This window comes from Ictidomys tridecemlineatus, chromosome 3 (assembly GCF_052094955.1).
Source record: "Ictidomys tridecemlineatus isolate mIctTri1 chromosome 3, mIctTri1.hap1, whole genome shotgun sequence".
NCBI lineage: Eukaryota > Metazoa > Chordata > Mammalia > Rodentia > Sciuridae > Ictidomys > Ictidomys tridecemlineatus.
In genome coordinates, this window is record NC_135479.1 from 61,256,341 (window position 1) to 61,277,788 (window position 21,448).

At 40.2% G+C, this 21,448-nt stretch overlaps 1 protein-coding gene across 8 annotated transcripts in view; it reads left to right on the forward strand.

Moving 5' to 3' along the window:
- The window catches only part of LOC110597402 (uncharacterized), a 45,527-nt gene that overhangs the window by 213 nt on the left and 23,866 nt on the right, over positions 1–21,448 (forward strand). For 2 of the 8 annotated variants that reach the window (XR_013436385.1, XM_078042961.1), the window contains exons 2-4: positions 6,542–6,711; positions 15,568–15,623; positions 16,194–16,233. Coding sequence is in view for 4 of the 8 variants with exons in the window: in XM_078042961.1 (XP_077899087.1) it covers positions 6,696–6,711; positions 15,568–15,623; positions 16,194–16,233 (112 nt within the window). In the remaining 4 variants the exon portion in view is untranslated. Of the gene's footprint in view, positions 1–6,541; positions 6,712–8,061; positions 8,240–15,567; positions 15,624–16,193; positions 16,234–17,208; positions 17,229–21,448 lie in introns of all 8 variants that reach the window. The other 6 variants (XR_013436387.1, XR_013436386.1, XR_013436388.1 and 3 more) reach the window with 6 other exon arrangements.

A 21,448-nucleotide genomic window follows, 5' to 3' on the forward strand; every position in this document is an offset into this window, starting at 1 on the left:
GGCGGGCTCTGGCGTTACCGGCAGGTGCACGGGGAGCGCCGCGGCTTGAAGGGTCCGGTTCCCGCGGGGGAGGCTGCAGGTACCGAGGGAGACTCCAGCGTCGCGCCCCAAGGGAGCCCCTCGCTCTCTCCCTCCTTCTCTAGTGGGCTGTCGGGGACAGGACCTACCGCGTGGCCCCGGGGTCCCCCGCCCCCTCTAGGCGCCTTGCGGGGGGGGGAATTCCTGATTGTGGGACCTGAGGCAGAGCCCTTCAGAGAGCAGGTCCCCAGCCAGCCGGGGATCTCATCTCCCATCCCTAATGTACCCGCAGCCCTGAGTTTTAATTTGCTTGGTCTTGCTAGTCGTGGACGTTTACCTACAAAAGAGTGGTTTATGGTTTTATTCCACTCCATACTCAACCCGGCAGAGGTTGAGGGATGTGCTTGCTTAGCTACTATTGTACTTTAAAACGTTTTACCCCCCGAATATTGTATATTGATGATAAGGATTTATTTTTTGATTTTAATGTTGGCTCAATTTTGGTGATTAGAGTGTGTAAACGAATATGGAAATGTGGAATGGGACTTTGGGGCATTAGGAAGCATGATCTGTAATTTTTTAAAAAGAATTTAAATACCCAAATAAAAATTATTTACATACATTATTGACCCTCCCCCTCCCACCCCCGCAAAAGAATACCTTTCTTGGCCTTATTCTTTCCCTGCCCTGGTCTGTACCTTTGTTACTCAGCTTTGCTTATATAGTATTGAATATTTATTATGTTGAGTGTATAGTCTCAATTGTACTTGATGACTCCAGTGTGGAACCTTCCCATATATATCCAGAATTTCTGCTCTTTAAAAAAAAAATCTTGCAGTTACCATCACTAAGCATAGAGTTTTGTCCTTGTTTCCTTGGGGTAAATTCCAAGAGTTGGAAATACCGCATCAAAGTTTTGTATTCCTTTTTTAGCATTTGATAAGAAGTATCTTCTAAACAAGGCATGCTTGCAATAGTCATTTTTCAAAATTTGGATATTTGTCCACTCCTGCTCACTGTATGTGGAATTCAGCAGGGATGTACAACTAGTGTTGTATACTACCGGTTCCTAGAAATCAAGCCAAGACCAGATTCTGTCTGTTGCTGAGATGCCAAGCAACCTTCAGTAAGGTTGCTCATCTGTAAACTTCCCCCATTTCTAAATTGGGCTTAATTCTTCTACCTGCTTCAATGGGTTGTCATAAAAGTTCAGATCAAGTGTTAGAATAGACACTCTTAATGATGACAGAATCCATGAAGTTCCTAATAGTCCATAGGATTGTGTAAGGCCTGCAGGGAAGCATTTCTACTCTAGCTTCTCAAAAAACAAACAAAAAACAAACAAAACAGGCTATAGGAAGGGAATTTTCTTAAAGACTTTATTGCAGATAATTTAAACATGGTCCCCACTTATAAGGTAAAGGAGCTAATAAGATTAAAGACTATACTGAAAGAGCATATATCCCAACCTAGTGTAACATTTGACACACATATGTTCTAGAAATTGTGGAGGTCAGCGATGTGTAAGCTGGGTGTAGAGAATTCAGTGTAATGAGGGTTTCTGTGCCATTCTGAATGAAGCACCATTGTGGAAGAGAGGATGATCACATGAAGACCTGCTTTCTACTGTGCATTTGTCCCCAGATGTTCCTAGATACCTCTCTGAATGGAAAATTTCCACTCAGAATGATTGTTTTTTTCTTTTTCTTTTAAGTCCCTGGCTAGTCCTTCAATCCTAGGCTTCCCAGCCCAATAGTAGCCCCCCATTCCAGCTCAGTTGCCCTAGAATGAGGTCCCCCTGGGGTAGCCTGTAGCAACCACACTGTCCTGGGTGGGAGGGGAGAGGTGTGATGGCTCCAGGTTATCCATTCCAAACTCTGATAAGGAGCAGGGGCCCCAAATGTCTCAGCTTTGGCCAGGCAGAGTGGGCTATAGGTGGCCAGAGAGTGGCAGGTCCCTCCAGCTTGAAGCTGCCATCGTTAATCCTACCCAGTCCTGTCCCTATAAGGGATAGAAGATATCCCACAATGGCATAGGGATTATTTTGATCTGAGGACATTTGAGAAATAGTAAATAAATGAGGAGGACTTTTTCTCAATTCTCCTTATCTGCATAAAAGCAAAACTTCACAAAAGAATTCACATGTCATAAATGTCTTTCCTAAAGTTTGGGAGTTCCAACCAGGGAGATTGACTTCTGTCTTGAGGCTACAGAAGAAATCTCACCAAGATAAGAAGTCATACTAATTGTCACAAAACTGTATCCTATCCCCATCTGTTCTCTAGAGGGACTGCTTATCTTTACTAAAAGTCATTTCTTTTAAGAGTCCTTTGTCATCTTCCCCTTCCCCTGCTAAGATGGGATATAAGCCCTAAATTGTAACCACTTCTTAATGCCACATTTTCTGAGTTTCTCTCTCTCTTTTTAAAAAAATTTGTTTAGTTGTTGATAGAACTTTATTTATTTATATGTGGAATCGAACCCATGCTAGGCAAGCACTCTTCCACTAAGCTACAACCCCAGCCCTGAGTTCCTGCTTTTTAACATAGGAACTGAGGCCTCAGAACATTTTTTAACATCTAGAAATCAGTTTGGATAATGCATCATTTTTTAGCTTAGAGTCTGAAAATTGCTGTCTACCAAATTTAGTAATAGATACATATATATACACACACACATAAAATAAATATGATAAACGGCAAAGAAAGGGAAGAAAAGCCAAATTTCCCAAGAATTTAGTTTTGGAACACACATACTTTCACCTAGACTTTTAATATCTCTGTCCTGATTTTTGCTTCATCAGGATGATGTCACAAAACTCTTATCTGCTCCAGAAAGAGGAGTGGCAAGGAAATGTCATTGCTTCCCAAATCAGGGAGAGTGTATGTGCTATGAGAAAGTGAGAGAGTGGCTGTGGCTGGCCTTTATCAGGTGCCCTTGCTTCCTCTTCTGCAGGGACCTTCATGGTCCCCAGTAGAGCTAAGCATGAGGGCACCAAGTCTTGGTATCCTGTGCCACTCTCCTCTTTCCAGGCCTGTCCTGTGCCAGGGTGCTAGTGGAGGACCTGCCTGTCCTGTACCCCACTGCAGCATCAGTGAGGGAAGGTGCAGGCATAGACGGCTCAGGCTGCTCTGGCTCCTGAGTGTCTGCAGCCCTCTGTCTCCTCAGAGACAATTTGGGTCTTTGTTAGATAAATACTGGAGGCTGTATGGATTTCCAAGAGAGAAGTGGGAGCCGAAGTTCCAGTTGAATTAGAATTCAGGACTTGAGAACGGTGACTGTGTTAATCCTTCCCATTTTCAAGTACTTCCATTTCTCTTCCTTTGCATATTTTTGTTTATTTCAACACTGTTATCATCTGTCCCTGCCTTTTGTCAGCTTCTTATTCCCCCAGTCAAGACTACTAAGTATCCCCAAATCTTCTTTCTACCTCTGCTTTACATTGTCCTATGAGTGCCACAGTTTGTGTTAAGTCAGGTCCTCAGTCTCATCCAGGTTATGACAAGCCTGGATGTCATCGTCTTCTTTCTGAAATCACATGGAGATTTGCTGGTGGCAGATATAGCCTCCCCCTCATTTATCTATTGATTGATTTTTTAGAGTCTTGCATTTTAGTCTCATGCATTGTAGGAGAGCACTGTACCCCTGAGCTGCAGCCCCAGCCCCTTACTTCATTTTAGTACAGACTTCAGTGGCAGTTACTAGAAGTATAAGACAAATTTTAAATGAAGAAAAGTCCATTAACTGAAGTTTTCCTGTGATTCAAGCAAGTTTCATCATTTGAGTTGAGTGATGGAAGCCCTATTCCTTGTTGCTCCTGGTTCTGGATCTTAGAGTGACTTTGTACTCACTGTCAGTTCCTCTACTTGTCCTTCTACACAGAATGCTTTGGTGAAAGTATGGTTTTTTAAATGTCTTTATTTTATTTATTTATTTTATGTGGTGCTAAGGATGGAACCCAGTGCCTCACACATGCTAGGCAAGTGCTCTGCCACTGAACTACAGCCCCAGCCTGTGAAAGTATGTTTTAATTCACCAGATATCAGACTTGTCATTTGATAATAACAGAAACCAACTCAACCATTGGTCTGTGTTTCCATTCACTCATGAACCAATATTAGTTGAATGTCTGTGATGTGTGAGTTCATATTACTGGTGTGTGAGGTGCCTTAATGGTTGATACAGGTAAAGATCCTTGTTTTGTGGGGTTAATATTCTAGTGGAGGGAGATTTACAGAGAATGTGATAAATAAGTTATCCAATATATTGAAGTGATAAGCATTATGGAAAAAATAAAGTGGTATGGCAAGAAATCAGAAGGGCTGATAGTGAGAGGGTATAGAGGCAGACAGAGTAAGCCTTGTGGTAAAAGTGATGTTGAAACAAAGCACTACAGGAGGGATGGGAGTGAGCCTGGTAGAACCACCTAGAACCAGGCATTCTGTGGCAATGAGCAGCAGTAGGAGGACTGACCAGAATAGAGTGTGACTGGGCTGAGAAGGGGCCATGAAGCCAAGGGAAGGAAGGGGCTGATCATAATAAAGGAACGTGGGAGCCACTGTGAGGTCTTGGGCTTTGGCCATGGGCAGAAGAGGAGGCTGTCTCATGGTCTTGAGCAGAGGCCTGCACAGTCTAACTTCACTTGAAGGGCAGGTTTCTCTGCATGGAGCATGGACTTCAGGGATATTCCAGGAGAGGCAGGCCATGGTCATCTAATGTGGTGACATCACCCAGATGTAGAGGCAGTGGTGAGATGCAAAAACCATCTGGAAAAGAAGAGAGCTCTAAGAAGTGGCTCTAAGGTTTCTGTCCTGAGTTACACAGAGGAAGAGTGTTGCTGGCACAGGTTTTCTGGTGAAGTAGGTTTTTATTTTTGGGAAAAAGAACAGTTCCATTTAGGGTAGGTTAAGTCCTGAGATGCCTTGATACACATTCCAGTGGAACCATCAAGCACCTGTGGGCCTTTGAGATCCGAGTTCAGAGGTGCATGGCTGGAGGTAGGAATGTGAGAGTCACCAACATTTACAAAGCCATGAAATTGGATGAGAAGCTCAAGGGATGAGGGGAGTCAGGAAAAGACAAATGAAAGTCTTAGGTGGAGGTCGGGCAAAGGGAAACCAGCAGAAGAAACAAGGAAGGCATAGGGAGGCCAGAGAGGGATGCCCTGGAAGTGGTGTGCATTAAGCGTCTGAAGGGACAGGGATGAGCAGCTGCAGCAGATGCTGCTGAGGGGCGGAGAAATAGGACTGAGTGTTGACTGGTGCATTTAACCACTTAGAGGCCATCGACCTTGGTGAGAATATTACAGTTAAAGCTTCGTCCGGGGGTTTCATAAACTTGACTTCCAGACCACTCACGTATAATCGAATCAAGCCTTTATTGAAGCACACCGGTGGTGTCTGACCAGAACATAAAGATGTTCCTCTGATCAGCCCCGAACAATTGCAAGGGTGCTAGTTATAAGCCTGAAAACCGCAAAAGGGATGTTCGGGGGTCTAGCTAATGTAAGCAAACCAGGTTACAGAAGTGGGACAGTGCAGTCAAGCGGAGGGAAGCCTAACCAATCACAGTTAGTCCAGTCACCCCAGTTACAGAAACAGAGCCTCGTTATCCTAGTTACAGAAACAATGCCCCATTAGGTAGTTCCATGTTCTTAAAGGTTTCTATAGCAAAAGGAAAAGAATATCTTGCCCCATTCATGACCCTTCTACTTGGCATGGTTGTTTTACAGGATGAAGTCATAAAACAAAATGGAGTAAATTTGCTTCTATTATCACAAGAAGAGTTTTGGGGATCATAGCTTCTTTGGAATGTGTTTGGGAGAGAATGAGAATGTCTGAGTCAGAGACAGTGAGGGTAGACACCTATCCTGAGATGTACTGCAAAGGGGAGCAAAGAGTTGGGGCTTCAGAGAAGGTGGTTATGAATCATAATTTTTAATGGAAGAAGGACCTGAATATTTTCAAGCTGATGAGTATGAGCAGGGGAGTATGACATATGATGGTGCAAGCAGGAAGGGAGGATTCCAGGCAGCAGGAGGGGGTGGGGAGTAGTGTGTAAGAGATTTTTGAGAAATCTCTGAGACCAGTACTCTGTCAGAAGACAGCTTCCATGGGAGCCTACTACCAGGTGCATCTGCACCCTGCATTCGGCCTGTGTTGTGCCATTAGTCAGAAAGGAACTTTGCATACCAGAAATACTCCAAAATTGACTCTAATCCCCATTGCCTCTTTCCTGCTGAACATTGGTGATCTCTGGGGGAAAAAGAAACTAGAGTCATCAATTGAGAGGAAATGTGGAGAGGGCTCATGGAGATATGAGAAGAGAAGACATCACTGGTTTCTGCAACTTGCACCTTAGTCTTGGAACATGGAGACAATAATGTTATTATTTTGGTGTTTGGGATGGAACCCAGGGCCTCAAGCATGTTAAGCATGCTCTACTAGTGAGCTACACCCCCAGGTCAGGAGGGAAATCTTAAGTCTTACACCTCTCAATGGGATTTTCTGTGCCTGGGTTACAGGGATGTGAACACCTTCATCATGGAGCTCCTGAGTATGGTGTACACATGGAAGACCTCTCGTGCCAAGAGCATCATCGGCATCATCCCTACTTTCCTTACAGCAAATGGTGCAAATTGAGGAAGAGGCTCAATCATCTCTAAATTATTTGATTCCATGATGTGCAAAGCTGGTAAGAAAGGCAGATCATTGACAACTAATTGGGAGCTTGGGAGTTTTTATTTTTACAGAAAAAATTTCAAAGCATTCTCTTAAGCAAATGAGAATGCTGAACAGAGGGAAAACAGTGCAGTCCATCCTTCTCCACAAGAGAGATGTGTGTGACCCCCAGTGATACCTGAAATAGTGAGTGCTACTAAATTTTGTTGGCGCACTGCAGTACTGGGTCAGCAGATCTCACAACTGAGATGGCTACTAAGTGACTTCAGGTGGATAACATAGATAGCATAGATACACTGGATAATGGTATTATAAGGGTACGGTGAAACGTCGGAGTAGAGACCACAAGAGACTCTCTTATGCAAAAGCAGAAGGGTGGGTTTATTTGGAGACCAGCATGCTAGGGCTCTCTCTATAGCAAAGAGAGATAGAGCCCTGAGAACAGCTTGAGCAGAGCTTATATACTTTTCTTGGAGAGGGCAGGGAGGGAAGTTCATTGACAGGTCAGGGCGAGTGGGCAGCTTGCCTGCTACCGAGTGAGGGAGTGCATTCTGCAGCTTGGCAGTTGGGGACAGCACATTCTGGGAACAAGATTAGCAAAAACAGTTCTCAGGAATTAGCAAAAACAGTTCTCAGGATTTTAACAGTGTTTGTTAAGCATATAGAAAATCGGAGTGACAAGTACCTATTTTATTAACCTTTCAGTATGATGTACCTCCTTAGAAGGACAAAACAGGATATCATGAGATTTCATAGTGCTACTCAGAATGATGTGCAGTTTAAAATTTATTAATTGTTTATTTTTGGAATTTCCATATAATCTTTTTGAACCATGGGTAACTAAAATCACACAAAGCAAAGCCACAGGTAAGGGGTGGAATTGGGGAATTAGCATATTGAGAAATTCTGCAGAGAATTTTGTATCCAACTCCCTCAACATGTGGGTAATGAGAATGACTTTTGTTTTTATTTTTTCCTAAACACGTTTTTCAAATTTATATTGAAATGACAGTTTACAATCCCACTGAAGTTGTTTTGAAAGATAACAGTCATTCTGAACCCTCCTATTTCTCTAACACAGCAACTTTTTGTATTTTAGCCTCTTCTATTTCCAGGATAGAGAGGCATATTTTGTAACTATATGTATTGTTTTGTGTTATGCTTTCTCAGGTAGCATCCTCAGTATGTTCCCTTGTTTCTAAGTGTGCTACATAGTTTTCATTGTGAATGAGTGTTTGTATGTATGCAAACACTCATATATGTCTGTATGTGCATGCTTATAAGGTACATATCACAGAGCATTTGCACAAAGAGAAGGAAGTTAAAAATCCCCATATCACTACATTTAACACAAACACGTTAGAATTTATTTTCCAGTGTACCAGACCAAAGAAGACAAAAGTAAAACCCCAGGGACCTCAGCAGCATCTCTCCTTGACAACACTGTGACAAGCACTGAAAAGGGGGCGGGGGCTTCCCACTGAGTCATTTGGAAAGTTTCCATCCTTCTCTTCCAACCTTCCACAGGCTCACTTTTTGGGGTAAGGATTGCTTTATGAATTTTTTCTATCGAATTTTCCCTACACTTGCTAATGGTCATTTCAGATATTCTTTAAAGATGTAGTGAAGGTTTTTAATTTGCTTCATTTCCAACTTGATACAGTTTCTCTGTTGGCTTTGTTATTAAGGAAACTTCAAGGAGATAAAATCCACTCTATTAGAATTTTTAAGAGACATTTCTATGTTACTGTCATCTTTGTTATTTTAAACTTTGTTAATTAAAAAATATGCATTTCATAGTGCCAAGGAATCTGAACCATAAAAGTGCTAGGGATTTTTAATAGGAAAGTAATTTTTTCATAGTAACTTATTACATGAATATTTTCATTTACTTTGTACTAATTTCCTGTGGTGCATCTTGTTTTACAGCTATTTATGTGCTTATCTCTGCTTAATTTTGAAGTCTAACACTCCTCATTAGTATGGATTTACACTAAAAGGAAATTCCAAGTTTCTTCAGTATTCCATGGATAATATAAGAGCATATCCCTTACTATTAATGTATATTCAAGAAGAGGTTAGGCAGCTTGAACTTTTTAAAATTTTAATATTCTGGTGAAGGTATAGTTCCATTTCTTTGAGATGTCCCTAAAGAATTAAAATTTGATATATCCTGCTTAATGATCTATTGTGTTTTATAAATGCAGTTCTGTATATTTTAAATGTCTTAATCAGTAATTCATCTTTTTTTGAGAGAGAGAGAGAGAGAGAATCTTTTTTAAAAATTTTTTTGTAGATGGACACAACACAATGCCTTTTTTTTTATGTGGTGCTGAGAATCGAACCCCTGACCCACCTGTGCTAGGTAAGCACTCTACCGCTGAGCCACAATCCCAGCCCAGTAATTCATCTTTTTAAATCATCTCTTAAAATTACTTTTTATTTTGAACCTCAAGTATGCAGAATTGGACTAGTCATTGATTATAACAAAAAGTTTATCTCATCATTGGTTCATGTGTGGTCTTGGCCCTTTCTAATATCTGCATCTCTCTATTTTGTCTCTGTTCATCCCTCTATGGTTGTTGACAACCATCATCCTAATCCTGTCACCTGACAAGAAAATAAGAATCAGCTAAGTGCAGTGGCACCCATCTGTAATCCCAGGACTTGGGAGTCTGAGGCAGGTGGATTGCAAATTCAAGGCGTCAACAACTCATCTAGACCCTGTCTCAAAATTTTTAAAAAGGATGGGGGTGTAGCTTGGTGGTAAAGCATCCCTGGGTTAAATCCTCAGTCCCCCCCCCAAAAAAAAAAGAGTAAGAGAACCATCCCGTCTACTGCCTTCTCCCACCCAGGAACCGCTATCCTGGATTTGTTGACATTTTTCCTTTAATTTCCTTTTTAGACAGTTTCAAGTCACATATTTAATGGTAAATTTTATATATATATATGTGTGTGTGTGTGTTTGTGTGTATGTGTATGTGTATGAATATCACATTCCTTACTACTAAAACACTCAGGGTCACTCCAGGTGAACTGGGTTGCACAAAATAACTGCACAAAAGACAGAGATACCTTTATCTTTGGGGTCCTGTGATGGCTCCTCTGACCTTAAGAATCCACAGAAAGAGAAAGAGAATGAGCAAGTGCTGAACCCATTTATTGAAGAGAACCATTCAAATGAGGCAAAGGGTCAGGTTTCAGGGGGTGGAGTGTAGCTTTGTGATGTCTGCTCTCAGGTTGACTGACATCTAGGAAAGCTACACCCAAAGACAGAGCAAGAGAAGGGGACACACAAAGGGCTTTTCCATGGAACATTCTATCCCAAACAGGGATAGAAAACACACACACACACACACACACACACACACGCTAAGAAAAAAATGTAATTTTTTGAGTGTTTCACTTGGTGTTATGTACTAAGAAGTATGTACACAACTGGAACTCATCCCTGTTGTTGTATGTGCAGTTATCCATTTGACTACTGAGAAGTGCTCTTTGTGTAGCTGTATCTCAGCTTCTTCATCTTGCATTCAAATGAATTGTTTGTTGGCTTTCCCTATCATACTAGCTCTTCTGTTAATACATTCATTATATCTCCAGTGGTACACAAGCCAGTATATATCTTAGTGAAATTGCAAAATTGCATGGTTTGTGGATGTTTAATTTTTCCAGAGCAGTTAGATCAATTTATATTCCCACTAATAATGAGGTTGATACCCTGGGTCAATGCTTATGCTACCAAATTTTAAAATTCTGGTCAGTTGAATGCCTGTGATATGGTATCCTGTCACTTTGATGGATGGATCTGATGACTAGTGAGGTTGAACATATCTTCAAATATTCTTCCTCCTCATTGAAAATGTGTTATGTCCTTTCTGTCTGTTCTATGGTGATTTCATTTGTGTGGTTCTTACTGAGCTGATTTGTTGATATTTGTTTCGCTTAGATTTGTCAGTTTGTAACATATCCATCTTTTAGTTGTGTTTGGGGAATGTTGGAAGCAAACTTATTAAGTATTTGTGTTACAAAGTGAAATTCACACAACATAAAATCAACCATTTAAACATAAAAATTCAGTAGCATTTAGTTCATTCACAATGTTGACCAGCCACTATTTGTGTCTAGTCCCACAACTTCTTCATCACCCCAGAACACCCTGAACCCATTAAGTAATGACTCTCCTTTCCTCCCACCCCTCTGCCCCCGTTGCCTGGCAACCACTAATCTGCTTCCTGTCTCCAGGGATTTGCCTGTTTTAGAGATTTTATACAAATGGAATTATAGAATTTATTCTTTTTTTAGGGCTTCTTTCACTTAGCTAGAAGTGTGTGATGGTTCTGGTTTCTCAACATTCTTACCAACACTTATTCTCTGGTAATTTTTGGTTACAGCCATCCTGGTTGTATCTCATTCTGATTTTGATTTGCATTTCCTAACAACTAATGATATTGAATATAGACCCTTTGTATATCTTCTTTGGATAAATGTCTGTTGGAATCCTTTGCCCATTTTTTAATTGAGTTGCCTTATTAGTGTCACAGGAAAACACCCCCCTCCCAACAGATACAGATAGGTAGGAGGTAGGTGGATAGATAGATACTGAATTCCAGACTCTATTGGGTAGATGATTTTCAAATATTCCCCCCATTTTGCAGATTGTCTCATTTTCTTGATTTGTTCCTTGATGCACAAAAGTTATAATTTTGATAAAATTGATGTAGCTATTTTTTATTGATCTATTTCTTTTTAGTTGTCAATGGATATTCATTTTATTTAATTATATACGGTGCTGAGAATCGAGCCCAGTGCCTCACACATGCTAGGCAAGCACTCTACCTTGGAGCCACAACTCCCGCCCTTTGACCTGTTTCTTTCTCTTTTTCCCCCAATGCTAGGATTAAACCCTTTTTTGTGTTTGTTTTTTGAGATGAAGCTTCACTATGCTGCTTATACTGGTGGTCTCAACTTCCTAGAATCAAGCAATTGATCCTCTGCCTTGACCTCCCCAGTACTGGGACTATAGTCGTGTGTCCAGGTTCTGCTGTTACTTATGTTTTTGTTGTCATATCTAAAAAAAAAATACTGTCAAATCCAAGGTCATGAAGATTTGTCCTTGTTTTCTAAACATCTCATAGTTCTAGCTCTTCCGTGTAGGTCTAATACAGTTTGAGTTATTCGTTGAATTATGTATTGAGGTAGGGGTCCAACCTCATTCTCTTTATGTGGATATCTAATTGTCCAGCACCATTTATTAAAGATTATTCTCCCGCACTGAATAGTGTTTGTACCTTGTGGTCAAAAACCCAATTAATCATAGATAGATGTTTGGTCTGCCTCTGGATTTTTGAGTTGGTCTGTGTGTTATCTTTTGCCAAGACTTCTGTCAGTTTTAAATCAAATTGGGAATCATGAGTTCTCCAGTTTTGTTCTTTTCCAAGATTTTTTGGCTCTTTGAAGCTTGCAACTCCATATAAATTTAAGAATTAGCTTTTCTGTATATGAAAAAAAGGTTTTTGGAATTTTGAGAGGGATTGTATTAAATCTGTGGGTCACCTTGGACAGTATTGCCTTCTTACTATTTAGTCTTTCCTTGTATTTAGATATTAATTTTTTCAGTGTACAAGTCTTTCACTGTCTAGCCTAAGCTAAGTTTATTTCTAAGTGTGTTATTTTTTTGGATATTACTGTAAATAGAATTATGTTTGTTGGAGTGTCCATTGGTAGAATATAGGAACACTACTGATATTTGCATATTGCTCTTGTACCCCCACAATTATGCAATATTATTTTCTAGCTGTAGTAGTTTTTTGTAGGTTTGTGTGTGTTTGTATTCTTAATGTTTCCAGCGTGTAAGAACAGGTCACTTTCAAATGGAATTAGTTTGACCTCTTCCTTTCCAATGTGAATTTTTTTCATGCCTGATATTTCTGGGTAGAACTTTCAGTGTTAAACACAAGTAGTGAAAGTATCATCCTTGCTTCAGACCTGAATTTAAGGGCAAAAGCTTTCACTCTTTCACCATTAAATCTGATGTTGGCTATGGGTTTTTCATAAAGATCCTTTATCATCATATTCTCTGGTTTCTCTTCAGATCGTATAAATCTTTCGCCTTTTACTAAAGATCCTTTATCATATTGGGAAATGTTCTTCATTCCCTGGTTTTCTGAGTCTTTCTGTCATGAAAAGGTATTCGATTTGTCAAGTACTTTTTCTGTTTGGAAATAATTGTACGTTTTCCCCCTTTATTAATTCTAGTATTGTGTGTGTGTGTGTGTGTGTGTGTGTGTGTGTGTGTGTGTGTGTGTGTTGTGTTTTTGCTGGGAATCCCTTTATTTTATAATGTTGCGTATTACATTTATTTTTCTCATATTGAATCACCCTTGCATTACTGCGTAAATCTGACTTGTGTAATTTTATTAGTCATATTTGTTATTCTTTGACATAAGAGCACTTTTGTGACTTTTTTTAAGAAGTCTTTTAAGTTTTGGTTTATATTGTACTTAGCTATTTTGTTTTAGAAACTATTTGTCTCATGTGAAGTATTTCTCGCTTCAGTAACTTTTCCAAATAATGCCCTATATAATAATGTTTACTATACTTAAAAGACAGCAGTTTATAGATCTCAGGAGCTTTTTTTCTGGTAAGAATTTAGACTTCCCTACACTCCAACTATCAGTTTAGGCCCTTATAGTGAAAATGACTTAAGAATATTGGAAAGAGAAAAATCTACAATATCTGTTTATTTAATTTCATGTTATACATAAAAAAATTAAAATGCCAATTCAGAGAATAATATAAACTATAATTTCTTCTTTTCCCTCATTTTATTTTATTTGTTTATTTATTTTGGAGATGGGATCTTACTATGTTTCCCAGGATGGTCTCAAACTGCTGGGCTCAGACAAGTAATCTTCTTGCCTCATCCTCCTTCCTGGGTAACTGGGACCACAGGTGTGCACTACTATCCCTGGCTCTGACTTTTTTTGTTGTTTGCTTTCTTTTGCACTCTTACATATAAAATACTCAGAAAATGCCTTGGCTCAGTCATCTCAGGTTTTTTTCTTTAGCTAGTTTATTTCTACCATTTAACCAGCTACCAAGTTTAGACCATAATGACTTCTTCCTCCTAGATTTCTTGTTCCTTTTCATTACAACTGTTTTTCCTTTATCTGTATGATTTCTTTTCATAACCTTGGAAGAGACAATAGGCCTGTTTTCGTTAGAGTTCTTTTATTTGTTTTACTAATGGTTTCTTTGGTTTTCCTATCTTCTCTGGGGTGGGTTTTTGCTATTTGATGATGTTTGATGAGATAAGGAAATACATGAGAAAAGAATTGCAGAAAAATAAAGAAGTTCTCTAAAGTGAAAATATGTTTTTTTGCCTTCCTTGCTGAGAGCACGGCATGAGTTAGGCTTTCCGTAGATGCACTGATCCATGTGCTTATGACAGTTGCACCTGTGTATCCTTATGTGAATCAAGTCTCACAGTATCTTTATTTTATTTTTATGTGGTGCTGAGGATCGAAAGTGCCTCATACATGGTAGGCGAGCGCTCTACCTCTGAGCCATGAACCCGACCCAAATCAAGTTTTTGTTCATTTGCAACGTTTCTCATATGGTAGGCATCATACATTGTGCTAGATATTAGTTCTATTGATATTAAAATTGACTGCTGTAATTGTGAGAAAAACAACAGTGGAAACCAGGCACATGTGGTACCTGCTGTAATCCCAGCAACTTTGGAGACAGAGATAGGAGGATGACAAATTCATGACCAGCTTGGGCAACTTAGAGAGACCCTGTCCCGAAATTAAAAATGAAAAGGGTTGGGATTAACACAACAGTAAAGCTCCTCTGGGTTCAATCAGCAGTAGTACCAAAACAAAAAAACAAAAAACAAAAAAAACGAGCAGGGGTGGGTGAGTATATGTCAATGAAAGAACATAATTTGATGAAATGGTTAAGTTTTATGAATGTAGTTTGACAATTCTGCCAAGTTGAAGTCAGGAACAAATTCCAGCTCAGCTTCAAAACAGTTTCTCTTCTGAGCACTTAGACCTTGAAAATGGTACATCTTTGACTCTAATCATGACTAGCACTTATTATATTAGTTTTCAACCTTAAAATGATTCTAGGTTGGGTACCATGATGCATGCCTGTGAACCCAACAATTTGGGAGCCTAAGGCAGGAGAATTGCAAGTTCTAGGTCAACCTTGGCAACTTAGCCTGTTTCACAATACAAAATAGAAAAAGGGGCCCAGGGACATCATTCAGTAATACACCACTCAAGATCCCAGCACCGCTCCCCAAATAAAAAAGATTCCAAAGCAGCAGCTGATACTTTAATTGGTTTTGTTTGTTTGCTTTTAGTTTTAGATCTCTTTTTAAAAATAATACAGGGCTAGTTGTCCTTTCAGTCCAGCATGTGGTAACCACAATATTTTGACTCTTTATCTCTGGACCACACTAATTTGGAATTTGACAGTTAAGTTGGATTTGAAATGGGTGACTCTCTCCCTTGTCCTGTGAAACTGCATGTAATTGGGAATTATGAGAGGATTTTCTGTTGACTTTATAGAAGCATCTTTGTATCAGTTATTTGTGGGCATAGAGATGCGAGCTGATCACTGATTATACTGTTTTTTTTTTTCTGAAAAGGAATCTGTGTGTCTCACACCTTAATAACACTTTCTTCCTAGGTAGGCATTCCATTTCCAAAGGAGACTTTTGTTTTGAACTTCTCTTTTTGCAAAATGTCCAAGGAATCAGAGGACAGTTTTGAGTTTTGGAGCATTGTTTTTCACTGACTGTCAGCATGACCTCTTAGAGACATGGTGGTAATCCCCAACCTCTTGTCTATCACAGATCCCAGATTACAGGAATGCAGTCATCGTGGCCAAGTCTCCAGCCTCGGCCAAGAGGTAGGTGGGATCTCATACCTGTTCTTGGTTTTGCTTTTAAGGATGGTTCTGATCAACTCCCAGGAGTTCCAACCAGATGTCAAGGGTACCCCCAGAATTCCTTCTTTCTCTTCCATGTATTGATTTTAAGATTGTCCTGCCAACTCTATTTATTTTCAGTTTCTTCACCACCCCTTATCTCAGCCCTGTGACTGCCAGTCATATTTCTTGACCAAAGCCATCCAGGTCTGGGGAATACTAATTAGCACCTCCTTCCCTTCCAGATAGGCAAACACTTGTGGGTCTTTAAATCTGCCAGTTAAAATACTGGTGAATATACTTTGTGGTTGTTTGCTGCCTCTTATTGAAAGAACTAAGTGATTTGTTAATAGATATGTATCTAGTTGAGAGGCCACTTATTTGTACATAATTAAAGGTAACATTTTAGGAAACTGAAGCTCTCTGAGCTGTACATAGTGGGCAGCCCTAAGTCTGTACATTGAGTTTTAGCCTTAAGTAGCTGATGAGTAGGGATAGAGTACTTAAAATTGGATTTTAGATGACAGAATTTCATGTGGCATTATTTTCTAGAGAAGCCAGTCCATTGGAGAGGGAAGGAACAGAAGCACAGGTAGGAATAAAGGCTTTTTTCCTTAAAATAGGTCTTCTAAAATGATTTTCCAATTGAATACCTTATCTCTGTGAGTCATTGTTGAGTCCTGTGGCATGAAAGAAGGCATAAAGTACCTCCACACTGGGCCCAGGAACTGTTAATATTAAAGAATGAGGAGAATGTCCATAGTAAGCCATGATTTTGTAAATCTTGCAGGAAGTTGTTTGATGTTATCAATTAAGCCTGACAGGGTGTATACTTAGTGTATTAAGTAAAATAAGTTAGTCTTGGAACAAAACTGTTATGCAAACCCATTCTTATGGCATACCAACCACAGACAAGCTTGTGTCTCCACCCCATGTGCCTTCTGTAAGCTTTATCATTGGGTTGCTTGTTGTCCATTTGATTAAGTTGCATTTCAGAATATAAACATTTCAAACAGTTTTTCTAAACATTTGTTCAAAGGCTGCTTTAATTTCTATTTAATTTTCTCTGATTTTCATGCTTTTTAAAAATTAAGATGAAACATAAAATATATTATTGTCCATTGGCATCTGCAGGGGATTAGTCCCAGGACCCCCTTTAAATACCAAAATTTACAGATGCTCAATTCCCTTATGTAAAATGGGATAGTATTTGCATATGACCTATGCACATCCTCTTGTGTTCTTTCAAGTATGTCAAAATTACACACATATGATACTTAATACAATCTATGTAATGTAATGTATGTATTATTGTTGCTATACTGATAGATGACAAAAGGAATCTACATGTTCAGTACAGATGTAATTCTTTTCCCCCAAATATTTTTAGCCCCTTGAATCTATAGATGTGGAAGTTGTGGGTACAGAGGGCTGAGAGTAATCGTTTTGAAGGTTCCAATTCACTAGCATTTAATGTGTTTATAGTGTTATGCACTGTTATGTGTCTAGTGTACATAGTACTGATGAGAGTCAATATAATCCCCATTTTTTTCTTGTGTGTCTTTAGCTATTCTTGTGAGCTGTTAGGTAAGAGGTTGTTTTAATTTTTGGTGTTGGGAAACCAAAACTGGGAGAAATTGTTTCCTTAATACTTGAACGTTTGCTGCACACTGGGTGCTGGTGTTGGAAGACACAGTGAAACCCAGTATTCTGCTGCAGAGTCAGGCCAGTGGTTGAGGTGACATGCTATGGCCAGAAACCTAATGAAGCAAGGCACAAGGCAGTGAGGAGGAGGGCGTAGGTTAAGAAAAAGAAGGTAGAAAATGATGTACCATGGAAAGACTAGTTCTTTAAAGGAGAGCTGGAGTTGGCTACGTAGATAACAAACCAATAGAGCAAAGAATATTGTGGGAACAAGGAAGGTCTTTTCATAATGTCAGAGGGCTCAATTGTTTACGAATTTGTGAAAATTCTAAACGTTATGAAGTGAGAACATAGTTTCAGAATGTACGAAGCAGATCTTGATCACTGCAAGGAGAAATTGATATGTCCAGATGATCATCAGTGAGTCCATCATTCCTCTGACAGTAGTGGATAGAAGAAGAAAAGCACTGAGGTTGCAGAGGACTTGAATGTCCACCAGGGGGCTCTCCTTCATAGTTTAGAACACTCCATTCTCTGACAGGAGAAGATCCATTTTTTGTGAGGACACAAGAGTATATTCTGGGACATAAAACAAGGCTCACACTAATAATGATTCAAGTTTTACAGAATAAGTTCTGTGGTTACACTGGAATTAAGAATAATTTCAATAGTGTAAGTCTGGAGTCTGTAGGAACTAAACCACACCCTCCTAGATAACATCCATGTGTTAAAGAAGAATTCAAAAAGGAAATCAGAAGGTGTTCAAAATTGAATGAAAATGCAAATAAAGCACAAAAAAAGTTGTGAAAAGCTGTTAAAGTCTATCTAGGGAGAAATCTACAAAACTAACACTTGTAATGGAAAAAATTTTCCTTACTTTATTTCAGCCATGTTTTATAGTTTCACCACCCCCCCATCTCAGCCCTGTGACTGCCAGTTTTTCTCTCACTTTGTTAAATTTATTCCTAGGTATTTTTATTCTTTTGAAGTCTGGTACAGATGGGATTCTTTTCTTAATTTCCATTCAGATTTGTCCATTGATGGTATATAGAAGAGACTATTGATTTTTGTGTGTTGATCGGGTACTTGGAAACCTTGCTGACTTCCAGTGGTAGCTTTGGTAGTGTTTCAGGGTATTCTTTGGAATTTTCTGTATGTAGGATCATATCATTTGCTAACAGAGCCCTACTTCCTCCTTTCTGATTTGGATTCTTCTTATTCTCTGTCTTGCCCAGCTGCTTTGGCCAGCATAGACAGTTTAGTGCTGAGGGGCAGTGATTTGAGGGGGTGTCCTTTTGTTTTTCTTGCTCTTCAGGGACAGTTTTTGGTCTTCCAGCTTTGAGGGTCCTGTTAACTACGGGTTTTCCTAGTCACCCTTTATGAGATTGAGGAAAATCCCTTCTTTTCCTAGTATGTTGGGTGTTCTTAATCATGAGACATTAATTTCTTAAAGCTCTGTTTTCCTTTGTACTGTAGAAACTTTGGTGTGTGTATTTTATTGACTGGGGCTGATTCCTAAAAAGTCACCAGTCACAGTCATTGCCAGTGCTGGAGGAAGGAATGCCATCACTGTGGTGTGGAGACCTCTTCTGTTATTATTAATTATGATTATTAATTGTGATGCTGTTGACTTATTTATTAATTTTGCACATATCAAAGGCCTGGGGAAGATATTGTGGCCAGGTAAGTCTCACATGAGTTAGTACCTTGCGTTAAATGCTTTAGTTGGCCCACAAACTGTAAAAATTGTATTATTTGTTTATTGAAAGAATAGTTAACTTCTTAGTTAAATGTTGTGCAGCTGTTTGTTGGTGATAATATAGCAAATTGTTGTACAAGTTATGTAGGGTACAAAGTTGATTACTGTTTAAAAACACATCAGAGACCTGGGATGTAGCTCGGGCAGAATGTATATTTAGCATTCAGGAGGCCCTGGGTTTCACTCCCACCATCAGTTGTTCTTTCTCTCTCTCTCTCTCTCTCTCTCTCTCTCTCTCTCTCTCTCTCTCTCTCTCTCTCTCTCTCTCTCTCTCTCTCTCGTGCATGCACGCACACACACACAGTCACCTCCTAGAAATCACAGATTGTGTCTCACTTTATAAGTCCAATGTGCACAAGGAGTACACCTGCTGCCTGTTGACTTAAAGATGAGAGTGAGCACCTGTGAACTCACTGCACCACTTGAGAGAGCCATGTGGCCAGGTGCCCTGGACGCCTTCCCTGGGCTTTCTCTAGCCTTCTTCTTCACATGGAGGTTGTCACTAGCCTGAGAATTGTCCATTCTTGTCTTCATTGTTCTTTATAGTCTACGTTGAAAACATGTTTCTTAGTGCTTTATTATTTTGCTTGGCTTCTTGTTGATATTATCACAAATGATTTCTCTGGGTACTCTTGTTCAGCAGTGTCGTTGAGATTTACCTGCTCAATGACATGGAGGTGGACATTATTATTTTTCACTGTTGTATGATCTTCCCTGGTGCGACTGTTACACACATGATTTATCTGTTCTCCAGGCATTGAATATAGAGGGTTTTTTAAAAAATTTCCAAATAATGCTTCTTTAAGCAAGATGATTATAGGTTGAGGGCAGCCCTAGAATTCAGAGAGATCCTCAGAAACTGACCAAGACCCTGTCTCAAAATTCAAAAGGAAAAGGACGAGGGATGTAGCCCAGTGGTAAAATGCCCCTGGATTCAATCACCAGTACCAAAACAAAAAATAAAAATATAATAAACTTAGACCTGTGTGGCATTTACCCTACAGGGAAACTTCATTAGTCCCTTCCAACATTATGTGACCAAAGAGAAATGAGGCTGCACTGATTTGAAAAGTGCAGACTAGGGCTGGGGTTGTGGCTCAGTGGTGAAGCGCTTGCTTAGCATGTGTGAGGCACTGGGTTTGAGTCTCAGCACCGCACATAAATAAATAAAGGTCCATCAACAACTAAAAAAAAAATTAAAAAAAGAAAAGGGCAGACTAGGCATATCACAGGACTAGAATGATGAGGGATTGCCACAGATTAGGGGGAGGGAGGGAGAGGGAGTGGTTATGGATACCCAATATAGACAAATGTTCCTGAGCAACACAGTGGTGATTAGTGCAGAGTTTTGAGAATGTACTTAATGCCAATGAACTGAATCTTTTTAAAATGAATAAAATCTTCAATTTTAAAAGAAACCAATTTTAACAAAATAGAAATACATAAAAGAAAACAAGAATCGGCAGGGCAGGGTAAGTGTAGCTCTGGGTGGGAACAGTTGTAAAGGTGTGCTCCATGCGTGTTGCTGGCTGAGGGGCCACTAGGAACTGCTGGCCTGGAGATGCCATTAAGGTGTTTCCAGCTCCAGCTCTCTCTCAGGTGGTAGAGATGCTGGAAGTGGAGCAGCCCTCTTCACAAGCACTGGAGGTGGCCCTGCAACTGCAAGAGAAATAAAGGACAAGAAACTATCCATGTTCCTTCCAGGGACAAAATACTTCCCACTGCCTTTCACAGAGCTCCACACAAACCCACCCTTGGAAGTGTCCCCAGAATGCATGCAGACAACGCCAGCTCTGCTTCTCATTGTTCCTGCCCTGCCGCATTTCTGGTAGATCTGCTCTGCATGTTCAGCCCCGTCCCAGTCCCCCATCCCAGACCACCTCATCTTCGCCTCCTCCATTTGCTCTGGGTTTTCTATCAAGGCCCTGACCTGGTGGCCTTCGTTCTCCGTATGGGGGCTTGTCACACTGACTTGGCTGTGGATGTAACCAGGTAGATTTTGAAGTGAGTGCAAGGAGTGAAGAGACCACCCTAAAAGGAAGGGAGACTGTCAAATGAGAGGCCTGGCCTTTTGTACCACGAGGTCAGTGTTCTTGGCACCCCACTGTTCAGAGGAACAGATTGAGGCTCAGAGAGGTACAGGGCCAGTTCCAGGACTTACAGCTAGGTGACCCTGTCATCCTGGGCAGGCTTACCTTCTCAACAATAGGTCCATCTCCTGTTGAGTGGAGAAACTCAAGATGGTGGACATAGAAGAAGGGGAGTCATAGAAGAAGGCTGGCCTCAGGGTCTCCTCCTGGCTCCCCAGCAAATATGCCTGGGAACACACATACAGTGCTGTTATCACCCACCTCTGTAGCCACCTCTCCTGCCTGGGTGGGACATTGAGGAGACAGAGTCAGTG